Raw genomic sequence first — 13089 nt, forward strand, 5'->3', positions numbered from 1 at the left:
ATGAATACATTTACAAATATAATCTCTTACAATTAGTTGAACCTTAATAACATTATTTCTATCAAATCAAACAATTTAATTATCAAAACCTAAAATCAAAATTTAATTTTTTCTAACACAAGCAAGTAGTCTAAAAGTGGTTGCCAAGCAGAAAGAAATCCAGAAACAGTATTTTCTCTTACCAGCACTGTTAACTTGGCCATTTGGGCCAGCTCCATCAATTTAATTATCCATCCCTCCACTGTAAGTACTTGTGAATCTTTCCATCACTGTGTGTATAAAAGTCTTTCTGCTGTGATCATGTATAAAAGCAAAGTCCCATGTTGTTTCTCAAGCTGTTTCTCCATCAAACCTAAAAGAAACTGCTGATTTTTTTTGTACGTCCACTTTAAGAATCTTTTGGATATTAGCACATATTTGATCCCAAAAATTTTTAGCCTTTTCACAAGTCCACCAAAGATGATAAAAAGTTTCTTCACCAAGAAAGCATTTCCAACAAACATTTGTTATTCCTTTATACATTTTTGACAACTTATCAGGAGTTAAATACCAACGACACATCATTTTATAAAAATTCTCTTTTAAGTTATAACTCAAAGTAAATTTCAAACCTTTGTTCCACATATTCTCCCATTGCTCCAACAGAATATTATATCCAGAATTCTTAGCCCATTTAATCATACATGAAACACTCTAGCTTTTCGGTTGACAGCTAATGATCACAGCTAGCATTATTGACTTCTGAGAAACAGTTCTGCTTGTAGAACACCTTTTCAAAAACCATTGCCCTCCAATGTAGTGCATTTCCTTGTCCATAACTCAGTGGCCAGAATTGGCAATGAAATCATACAAAAAGGCAATTTGTAAGGATTTGTATCTTCCCATGGGGATAGTTGTGCATGCTCATTTCTGTTTCTGGAATCAAAGCAACTGAGGATGGAATATGAAGTGCAAAGTGAGTTTTTGGGTGATTCCAGTCAGGTCTTTCAGGGAATATACAATAATAGTCTTAGGTGAACATGAAGTAATGTTCATGGTATTCTTGATCTTGCCTTGATCTATAAATTATATTCTAGGGATGTTTCTTCATCATCTTAGACTGCTATAAAACCTTTCTAACTAATAGTCCTTCCAAATGGTGGGCCCATAGTTCTAATATATAAGATATGGCACTAGATATTTTTCTCAAGAAAGAAAAACAAGTGTTGGGCAAAATGTATCAGAACCCACGATCAAAGACCTGGTAGATCATTTGGTCGGGCTCTCTGCCGCCTCAGTCAATGCGTGTCAAGTACCGGATGGGAGGGGGAGATTTGCTGAGAGTGAGAATACTGTTTCGTCTAATTATGGTGTCCAAGGTCTTATTAGCCGGAGATGGTCGGACTTGGAATGCTGGACTGTTGGTGGAAGGGGGAAGGAATGTGGAGGGGGGTTCTGACATGCCTGTGTGCTTTTAAATTAGGTAGTTTGCACGGGAATCTTTAGTCGTGGCTTTTTGCTTCCATTCTGTACACACCTGCAATAAATCTGAAATCTGCATTTTACATGGATGCATGGGTCAGGTTATTAATGAGTCAACTGTGTCAGATCTTTACAAAATGTGCTTAACCAGCCCTTTGTAAGATTCTGTGAATGCAAGGTGATGTAAAAACCTTGGCAGGAAAGATCTTTGGTCTAAGGCACTGGAAAAATACTACAGAATAACTGAGTAAAGGATATGAATGTTGGTGTTTTAGAAATTTAGTGTAATGTTTGAAAGTTGTGGGAGGCCAGATAAACAATGACTGCCAAGTCAAATATATGATCCTTATCAGTATGATACTTTAAGAAATGTTTATACACACAATTACTTCAGTTACTCTGAATGTAGGACAACATCCATGAATCAATTAAGTGGTAAGCTATGGCTGTACCTTTGGATACTTCCTGGAAGAATATTCCTAATTTTGTTCATGTCATGCATTTGTACAAAAAAGAAAAACCATAGGAATCATATCAGGGCATATTAGAGTACAACCCACCTTACTAGTAGAAAATGGGATTTCCTTTTGAGTAGATATGAATTAGATTATGCTACAAAATAATTGGTCCCATGTTAAAGTGGCAGTATACTGCTGGAATTCACAATTGGATCTGTTTGAGTATGTTCTGTGATATCATTCATATGATCTGTATGTTCAGCTCTGTGGCCAATATTTATATGTGTCTACTCAGAAGAAAATCCTGTTGAACGTAAACAGATTGACACATAGCATTCCAGCTAATACTGTACTTTACAACCTGGGAATAACAAATCCCCATCAGCACTTCCGCTTTAAGACCAAATTGAGTCCCGCCTTTTACCTTCCAACGCAAATGACGTATAGCTCTTACCGTCAAAACCGCAAGAATACCTGGACCATTTAGAAGGCCAGGTGATTGCGGATTTTTATTAGAATCTGTAAGAGATAGAAACGTGAAGAGTGACACACACTGAGGTTCCTTTTCCAATAGACGTTTCTGCATTGGAAACCCGGAAGTGTTGTATTCAGAAGAGAGGAGGCACCACTTTATAAATAACATCCTGTACCTCTGTAGGAAGTTGAGGTTGGGTGAGGGTCGTGATTATCTCAGGGGACGGGAGCTCGTGCGCGTTTCGTCAGAGGCTTCCCTTCCTGGCGAACGCAGTTGCCTAGTAGCGCGGGAGGGTGGTGGGCGGGCCTGGGTGAGGCCACCTCCCCCGGCGACGGTATGGCGGCAGCCATGGCGGTCCCCGAACGGAGAGCTAGGAGAACTGCGATGGGGGAGGCGCCGACGCTGTCGTTCTTGGCGCGGACGTCGGTCTTTCTTTTGCTCCTGGCCTTGCCGCTTCGGGGCCACCTTCCAAACGGTGAGTAACGAGCAATCGCTCGGCGGGGCGGGAAAGGCAGATAAACGGCGCGTGCGAGGACGTGCCGATGGAGGAAGCGGCGAGTCCGGGGAGCTTGCCGGGGTCGGGGTGGGAAGACTGGCTGGAGTAAAGTCACGCAGCGGGCTCCTCTACCCCCAACCTCCCCTTCAACCTGCTTCTATCTGGCGCCACCTAGATGGGTTGGACCACGCACCTATCATCCACAGCACGGTGGAGTGGCCATTCTTGGCTGGGGGTGATGGGGCTTGTGCCTCAATACATCTGGAAGACCCCCCGCCTCTTCCTTTCCTCTTCACCGGTGAGTTTCGGTCTGCTGAGAATGGGGACCTCGCAGGTTTTTGCGGAGGTTTCAAGGGTGAAGGTGGCGCTTTCCTGCACTTTGTCCACTCCGAGAGGTCTGTCTGGGTTGCCCTAATCGTGGCTCCCGCCTTCTTAAGAAGTTCGGTACGAATATTATAAGGGGCTATCGGGAGCTGTGTACAACTGCTCTGAAAGAACTCTCTTCCTTCCTCCCTCCCTCCCTCACTCACTCACACAGAGTATATATGTGTATAGAGAAAGAGAGAGAGAGAATCGAGACAAATTCTGCTTCTTCCTCTTTTGGTGCAAATACTGTATGTCTTTGCTCCTTAGTTGTGTAACAAACAGAATTTTATGGCTTTACAGTACTGGGTTTCTAACTGTCCTTTTGAATATCCTTTGTGTGTGTGTGTGCGCGCGCGCATGCATGCATATGTAACAGGCAGGCTGCAACTTCCATATATTCTTAACTCTTGCTACTTAAGCATAATGCGTAGTTCATAGAATAATTACACAATTTATTAATAGTTCTTTGGTTGATATTTTAGCTTCTGGAGCTTGGCTACTGGAACAGTTTCAAGAAGACATGGTAACTTGGCAATCTCATTTGATAATTTTATCCATTTTCTAGTGGCCTTTCAAGATCATACACTTTTCGAGGCAATTTATAGGGTAATATGATACAGAAATATAATATTAAATGTAATTAGATAAGAACAGATTCCAGTACAATCTAAGTACCCATTAAGAATAGCTAATTTTTAAATGCAACCAAAATGTTGTCAGCTGTGTATCTTGTAGGAGGGAATTCAGCAGAGTGGTGCTTCCAGTTGGAAGACTCTTCTTTCTAATGCCATTTGTACTGATCTTAATGGTAGACTCATGAGCAGCCTATTCATAACTGATGTTAAAAACAGACAGGCTCATATGTATGTAAGCAGTTTTTCAAATAACTTGCACTGTTTTATGGTCAAAACCAGCATTTTAATTAGGAACAGAAATGAACAATTAGTGCAGTACTGGAGTTTTTAATTCCACTGAGGGCTGCAGTGTACACTGTGTAGCAGCTGAAGTCCAGTAGGATTAAATCTTTATTGTTGTGGCCCAAGACCAGTATACTTTGGTATCTCTTCAGATCATATAAATCTTTCCCAGCTGAAGTCTCAAAGTCTGAAGTTGATGAAAGACCTACTGAACTACTGTCATGACTTGTGTTTCCATAGACAGTGATAAATCCACTGTTCACGCTTATCTGGTACAGTTTATAATCAGCAAATTTCCTAACGCAAGAATTCCAATTTATCTGGATTAAGTTCCAGTTTGCATTCTGTCATCCATCTCAAAAGCACATACAAACATCTGTTCAAGACTTCCACAGCCTCTCTGGCATTAGTAGATTAAAAGCTGCATTTTATCTCTATATTAGAGTTCCTACACCCCCAAATTCCAGCAGATACGGAGCATGGAACAGAATGGAACTTTGTGCTGCCTTACAGAACAAAGGTCACAAAACAAAAATAAGAATTTCTCAGCTCTGTGTGAGATTGGATTGTTCATACTGATTGTCCATAAACCAACCCAGCCTAAATGGATAATCCAGTTGCTGGTATTAACAGTCACCAAGAGGTCCAGGAGAACTAACAGAGGCAAGTTTCTCCTTTTCATTCCACAATTTGTGTCATTAAGGCACACAGTGATCAAGACAACCAAACGTATTCCTATTGGAGAAGTTCTCATTTAAAATGGGAAAGTAGATACAGAAAGGTTGTTACACATAATGAGAAGTCCAGATGTAATTGTTTTTCAGGAAAGGGCTAATAATTGATTATGAGCAATTTGCTCCTTTTTTCCTCTCAAAAAAAGCATTAATTAATTAGACCCAGACCCCTCCCTTCCTGTTTTAGCAAACTTTAAAAGCTAGAATAGGAAAGATTTTGAATATAGGATCTCACTCCTTCAAGAAACTTGTTTCTATCCTCAAGATTTATGAGATATCATAAAATAGTGATAATGACATAATTTTTTCATGCACAGCTTTCTGTAAAACTCTTTGAGATACAAGAAACTCAAACTATATAGCATTCTGACAATTGTAAAACTAGTACTTTTAAGGAAGGGGGATTGTTGAACATACTGGTTTCTATTAGTCACTGGAGTTCTGCAGCATTTTGATTTCGAAGTCAAAAAATGCTTCACAAGATGCAAGGATGCAAAAGTAGCACCTGTCTGCAACTCTTTATACCAAATGAGTCTTACTTGTGATTGCAGTGCATCTGTTGAGGCCATCTGTGTACTCTCAGGAAAAGATGCACCCATTTTATGGCAGTCAGGTGTTATGCTGTGTGTACTCAGAAGCACTTTGTGCCTATTAATTGGACGTAGTGCACAGCTCTCTTAATCTTTATTACATAGTTACAATGCTTATGTTGGCTGCTTTGTGGTCTGTTCTTATACTCTCCTTGGAAGATAGGTGATGGCTTATCGTTTCTAGGGTTTTCCTGTCCGTCTCCCCGCCCCTGCCCCTTTTGGGGGTTGGAAGGGAAGACTGGACCAATATTTTGCTGTCTTCAGTGTTTTAGTGCCACTTCAAGAATTCAATTTCAAGAATTTTGTAGTTTTGATAATAGAGGTTCTGAGAGACAGTAGCCAATTTTTGAGTGGCTAGGTTACAACTCTTCCAATTCTGAAGATTTGAACTCATTTATTTTTTCATGCCACTCTAATGAAGTTGCACAAAGGTTTCTTCTAAGGGAAGGTGAGAGCAGTTTCTACCACATTTTAAATTTTTCATGGGTATTACTGAGCAGCATACATTATTTTCAACAAAAGCCCTTTGTTGCTTTCCCTTTCTTGATCCTGTTCCTACAAGTTTGAGGCTATTCATGTGTACTCGTCCTTTTGTTCCATTTATTTTTTTAAGAAACTTACCACTAACCTTTTTGTGCAAACAGATTGGTCTTTAAATAAAGATTTTTTGTAACCCTACCTTTAGAAAAATTATCTTGATTCCTTTTTAAATTATCTGGTCATGGAATTATGTCTAGGATTTTCTTGAGTTTATTTAGTCACCTTTCCTGATATCTAAAGTTTTTTTTTAAATGCAAACATTCTAAGATTTTTCCTCCAAACTATTGAAAACTGTGTGCCTTGGGTATTTGTTTTAAATTCTAAAGTCAGTTTAATATAGAAAAAGTGTGGCTTATAATAAGAAAGAGGCTATTCAGCTGTTTCTTGTATATAAATAAATAAATCCATTATCCCACAACTCCATGATTTTTTTATTTCAACATTTATTTAATATTTTTATTTCAGAGTGATTACAAATATTCTTGTTCAATACTCCCAAGAATTTTTGATGCTAAACCTCATTGGCTGAATTATAAACTAGCCAACCACATTTTACACGTAGTACAATTGTACAAACACAGCATCTGTAGTTAGTTTATACTTTAGTTTATTGTGCAAACCAGAAAAATTGGTCTAGTTGTTAAGGCGATTAAGTTTACTATGGTAAGTGAATGAATTTGCTGTTACACTTGCATTTAATTGTTATAATTAGCATTTAGTTTACTTATACTAAAAAAGTACAAGGCAGATCAAACCTGTTCATTAATCCTCATTTCACTTGGAGTCTATTTTAACAAAATTAACAAAAATATCCCTCTGAAATATTGTTAAAATTATATTGCTATAGCTCAACATTGTGTGAGAGAAAACTCATTTTTAGTATATTGTGCATGTCTCTGTGTTGGTAATCTTCAGGAGCGGTGTTCTTAATTATACTGGATAGTCTTCTTCGCATATGCCATTTAAATGCCTTCCTTTCTGATACATTACTCGTATGCATCTCTCATTTCTTAGCTAGAATCCTCTAAATATGTTGTTACATAAAATGCTATGAGTTCACCAAGACTCATATCCTGAAGGAACATAACCAAGCTCATTGGCTTTGGAGCTCATTTCTTAATTTCTTTTTCACAAAGCTTTTGTTCATAGGGGGATGAAGAAGAGATGCGTTTTTGCTTTCCAGTTACCATCAAATTTATGCAAGCGTATGTTTTAATTAAAATATAAAGCAAGTAGCTTCTTTTTGAACTGAAGAAAACCAGGAGGCTAGAAACTGGTCCCACTGATTTCTGTAGTTCCATTCTAAATGTAGCTCTGGATCCAATTCATTACCTGACTGACACATAAGTCATAATAGGTGGGGTCATATACCGAGCTAAGCTAAAAGCAAACAAGCCACTGATGAATTATTCTTACGTGTGGATCAGGGTGTGCCACTTTATCTAGAAGCAATGTTAATAGTAATATAATTGCAACCTACTGTAGGTTTGCAGGCAGGCATGAGACAGTGTTGATATAATGGAACAATGCCTTGTGTAGCTGTGTCTTGATTTCACAAATGCTTAACACACAGGCCCAGCTCTCTTTTTTAAAGGAGTTTTTGAATATATGATTTCTGCATGTTTTGTTTTGATACTTCAGTTCTGTAACTATTTTAAGCAAATTTCCACGTTAGTCTATTAATTATTTGATTCTGATATGCTAATACTACTTTTTTAATCTTCCATGTTTTTATTTACTATAAATTTTGGATGCATTATTGTCAACCCAGATACTGTTTATCCTCAAACCATATTAATTTGTGTATCCTTGTATACAGTGAAATTAACTGCTTAAGATTTCACATTATTCTTTTTTCCCTTGTTCAAGATATTGCACCTAAAGCAGAAATACCTCAGAACTTTAAGTCAATTCATAAGGATGAAAAACAGAATTTATCATCAGTTATGTCTGCAGCCAGTGAGAACAGTATGAAGAATAAAACAAATGAAGATATTCTCCCAACTTCTTTGAAAGTTGATGCTTCTGTTGTACATGCACCAACTCTAGCAGAAAATGAAGTAGTCCAACCTCCTGTGTCACCTTCAGAAACTCTTAGCATTAATCAACAAAATATTGATGTTTCAGAAGATGCAGATAGTGAAGAATATGACATGGCAGACAGAAATATATTTGCTGGTTCCCTACCAACAGCAAAAGAACCTAAAGATATTTCTAAAGATTATAGCATGTATGATATGGCTTCTAATTCTCAAAACAATCAAGATGACCAAGACATATCAGAATTTGCAGAAGAGTTGGCAAGTATGAGGACCTACGAGAATAAAAAGTCATTTGCTGATAACATGAAGGACGCCACAGTCTCAGGATTGGAAGATGATAGTCATTTCTTTTTTCACCTTGTTATTTTTGCCTTTTTGGTAGCTGTAGTTTATATCACATATCACAATAAAAGAAAGGTAGGATGGGCTTCTTAACAACTTGCAATATGATGTTAATATTGGAATAATGTTATTTTGAAATACAGTTAGAGGCAGTTAATAATTAGCTAATTGGTAAGTTTTATAAATAATATGGAGATCTAATATTCAGATAATATCAGGAATCTTTTTTATTTTCTTTTTTTATTCTTGACATAAGGGCTAAGAAAAGTTAAACTATAAGCTGCAAACCTGTAAACTTTAGAAAACTTCAGGTTAAATTGGTTTCTAATGCAGAATAATGAGATAATTTAACACCTGGAATTTACAAGTGGTTAATCTGCTTGAAATTAATCTTTTTTACACAGCATTTCTAATAATTTTACAAAAATAAATACATACCAGTCTAAGCAAGCTGAGAAAAATGCTTAGACATAAAGCTCCTACTAGATGTGCCAGCATATACGAGTAGTTCTATTACATAAGTTGTAAAATTGTATCATAAATTTTAAATCTGCTTTTCTGAGAAATGTAAATTTGCTTCAGTATCATTGATCTTTATTCCCCCCTTTTATTTATTGCGGATTTATAATCTAACATGATGAATTGATGACAAAACTACTGCTTCAGGATGGCAAAGTGGGATTTGTCTACAAGCCTATTTAAATTGGAGATCTATCTTCCATTGTCAATAGTCATGTTTTCTGCAGTTATCTGCACTAATATAGAAAGCTGTTTTATTACAAGTTTTCAAAGACAATAAATTCTTCTGTTGAGGCTTCTTTGATGTTTGGAATCATAAACATGAATTTTTACAGCTTAAGGACCTGCTACTGGTAATGTATTTTAGATTAAAAGTTTTAGATTCACAGATGCAAGCTAGACCAGAGCAAATATTTTAAAAAGTCCATGGAAATGAAAATCCTTTCCCCCATATCCTCTTTCAGTTTCACTTATGGGTATATTGGGTTTTCTACTGCATTTTATCCCTCATTATAGTCCCAGTATAACTGGGATCTTGTTGAATGATATTAGAATATGAATCAGGGTTTCTTCATTTCAGCTGTCTCTTTAACTGTAGCATGTCATGTTTTCCTATAGAAGTGTAAAGCTGGCACTGGTTTATAAGAAAAAAAAATGTTTCATGTATTGCAGTAAGAAATAATTTTTGGATCAATCATCATAAATGGGCAAAACCAAGCAAAATAGATTTTTATGTAATTAGGTTGTGAACCCTATAAGGGATAAGGCAGGCAGTTTCCTTGTTAATATAGATAACATTGTTAGCAAGAACCTAAAAAGATTAGACATCAATATGGAGACTTGATGAAAAATATATCTATAACATTTGCAAAGAATGATCTGAAAATATTGTTATAAATCTTTGTAAACATACACATGTTATAACTTTAAAATGATCTAATGGTTCTGTTCTGTTCTGTTCTTTTCAGATCATTTTGTTGGTTCAGAATAGAAGATGGCGAGATGGGCTGTGCTCCAGAACAGTTGGATATCAACGTTTAGATCAAAATGTGAATGAGGCTATGCCTTCATTAAAAATTACCAATGAATATATTTTTTAAAAGTAGCATGACCCAAATTTGCAGAATTAAGAATTTTCTTTGCCTCTCAAAATATAATATGGATTATTGCCATAGCAGTGATGTGTGTACTCTCTTCTTGCTTTGAAGGTTTTAGCCTTATATGAGGGTATGCAAAGTAAATGTTTATTTTGGTGAAAGTTGTATTTCATCATTTTTGTGCATACAGCCAGTTGTTCATCAGTTGATTTATTTTTCATGTATTCTCTGCCTGGAGCAGTTAGTCCTAGCTAGAACCTTTCCAGCTGATCAATATTCAACATGCTGAAGAATGTACCAGATTCCCTGTTTGGATAATTGACCCTGTTGCCTTCTCAATTCAAATTGCTTAATACTATGTACAGTCTATCAGTATAATTCTAGCTAAATGATTTCTTAAAAGTTCATGCTTACATTTCTTCTCTGGAACATTTGCATAAAGAAGCATTTTAAGAGAATATAATTTTCTTCCATATTGCTGATCAATTGATCTTACACAATTCAGAAATATGAGGTCTGATGATTCTGATCTTAGTTTTTCTTAGCAACAAAAATCTGTGTAACAGAAGAAGCTCCACTCAGAATGAAGACAAACTTTTTCAGGCTAGAAACTAGTGCCAAAATATAATAGTAATTTGCTTTTAGCATGTTAAGTAAGGTTTGTGAAGGCATATCTTTGTGGTATTACAGATGTTGAAGGCATGTACATCTGAAAAAAAAAAGATTGCATCAAAGTCTCATTCTGCCAACAAGTGCAAAATGAACATGAGTGGCAGAAGTGATTCCTTTTTCTTCTTCATTCCCCCTCTATGCCTCCCTAAAGTCTGGAGAAAATTTGACATAGTGCAAGGTATGGGCAGAAAAAGAATGGAAAGTCCCATTGTACAAGTACAAATTTACTATTGTGGATGTTGATTTGAACTATTTAAATTATTTAGGGATCAGTACAACCTGGTAATTAGTTTCACATACATACCTACATACATACATACATACATACGTATGAAGCTGCCCAGCTTTGGAGAATAGTGCACCAATTTCTTTAACTTTGAAAATTTCTTCTGCTTGAGGTGAATGACAAATTATTGGTATGGTTGTAGTTTTTTTGAATGCATACTTTTGCTATTTATATTGATCTACATAATTGTAAAATATTTGTTAGCAGTTTGACATACTGTAAAAATCCTGTTTGTGAGTTATAACTTTACCCCAGGGCTAAAAAATATGTAAATAATGAACCATAATTAATGACTTTATTTTCAAGTGATGCAATGTTATGAAAACTTTTAAACTCTGGACTAAGAAAATTTGCAGTGAGCATTGTATTCTTTCTGTTAGTAAATTAAGCAACTGAACTTAATGTGAGAAACACAGAAATATGTGGTAGGACTGTTTTCTTGCAGTATTCTTATGAACTTGACTTATTTTTAATAAGATTTTTCAAATAAACTGTATAATGTTGCAACTAGCTTGATTTGTATACAGTTGTAGAAAATTATTTCTTGGTGAGGACTGCATAGAGCACTGAACTATACAATAATTGCCACTGACATTAGAGCAGCATAAGATTCAGTGGGAAATATATATATTGTGACTAAAAGATGAGGCAAGTTTAACTGCAAGGTTCAGTTTAGAATTTCATTCAGCTGAAGGCCAGTTGTTTATGTTACAGTTTTACTTTTGAAATGTGAGGCTTCATTTGTCCCAGAGATCACTGGAAATCAAGAAATGATTCTACTTCTTTCATTTTTTTTTTGATAGAATTGGGTAAATTTTTGGGCATAGTACTGTTTCTAGAGGATAAAATCTGTCAAATGCAGAATAACATCTGGAAGGCAGCCTCTTCAGTTTGGAAGGAATACCTAAAAAGGTTTGGTAACTTTTTAGGAAAAATAAGGATGTGTGTGTGTGTATCTGTGTGTGTATGTCTATGCATAAATAAATAGCTGGAGTGCTTTAACAACCAGCATGTAGACACACAAAGTTGATGCCAAATTCATACAAAGTTGTATCATTGTTTCTCTGAATGGGAAACCATAGATCTGTGTAAATAACATGAATTAATGTATTACCTGGCATGAGAACTGAATTAGTTATCAGATAGATATGGATCTGATAGTTCATAACATAGCAAGTAATATCCTTATATTTTCAGATAGGTCTCGCCTTGTCCTTAATTTTTACATACCGATAGTGGTCTTTACTTAGGTTGCTGTATAGGTACTGACTTTGAAAACATTTCAGTCATCAGAGATTTCTCTCCTACAGGAAATGGAGAGTACTTTATGAGTAGTTTGTTCTTTTGCCATCTTCTGTCAGCTTTCTACATCTACTTTAGAATACAAACCAAGATCTATAAATTCTATAAATAATTGCACCAAGATCTGTATATTCTCTAAATAATTAAAGATGCCTGCCTTTATATATCACCAGAATCTGTGACTCTGATTAGTAGATATCTACTAACGATGAATGGATATAGAACTCCCTTCTATCTCATGGCTCACCAAAGCTCTTGTCTGAACGAATAGTGCACAACTTTGATAATCATGGAATAGTTAAATTTGGCTTTGTATGATTTTGTGAAATGCTGATTAACTGAATTTTTAAAATGGCTCTTCTAAAATGTGAAGGAGCTAATTAATGATGTAAGCAGAACTGTGACTGCTGTGATAATATGTTAGCTACAAATTTCAAAAGTATAAATGGTGACTAGGAAAGTCAATTAATACTCATATAGCTTCACTTACAAAAGCCAAATATTTGGGCTGTGCAAAGTATTTGTGAGGGCACTTTACAAAGGTATGGACATGCCCACTGGATATGTTGTTTGAAGTACCAAGGGAGTTGCATCTTGGAAAGGCACAGTCTTGGTAAAATCTTCACATGAGTGGGAATCCTGGTGGAAATGGTTCCTGTGCATGCTCATAAAGGTCAGGAAAGGCCTCAGAGTAGTGATGCCAAGCCTGTGAGAGATGATACTCAAGAGCCTTGACACTTGGGGCAACGGATAGGAGGAGTACTTTGGTCATTTTATGAAATGCTGTTCTGA

At 36.2% G+C, this 13089-nt stretch overlaps 1 protein-coding gene across 1 annotated transcript; it reads left to right on the forward strand.

The window, feature by feature from the left end:
* Positions 1–2661: 2661 nt before the first annotated feature.
* Positions 2662–11009, forward strand: C2H5orf15 (chromosome 2 C5orf15 homolog). Its single transcript, XM_063292318.1, has 3 exons — positions 2662–2869; positions 7907–8496; positions 9909–11009. Exons 1-3 carry the CDS (start codon positions 2731–2733, stop codon positions 10038–10040), a joined length of 861 nt encoding a protein of 286 aa, XP_063148388.1. The 5' UTR covers positions 2662–2730; the 3' UTR covers positions 10041–11009.
* Positions 11010–13089: the final 2080 nt, after the last annotated feature.

This window comes from Candoia aspera, chromosome 2 (genome assembly GCF_035149785.1).
Source record: "Candoia aspera isolate rCanAsp1 chromosome 2, rCanAsp1.hap2, whole genome shotgun sequence".
Classification (NCBI taxonomy): Eukaryota; Metazoa; Chordata; class Lepidosauria; order Squamata; family Boidae; genus Candoia; species Candoia aspera.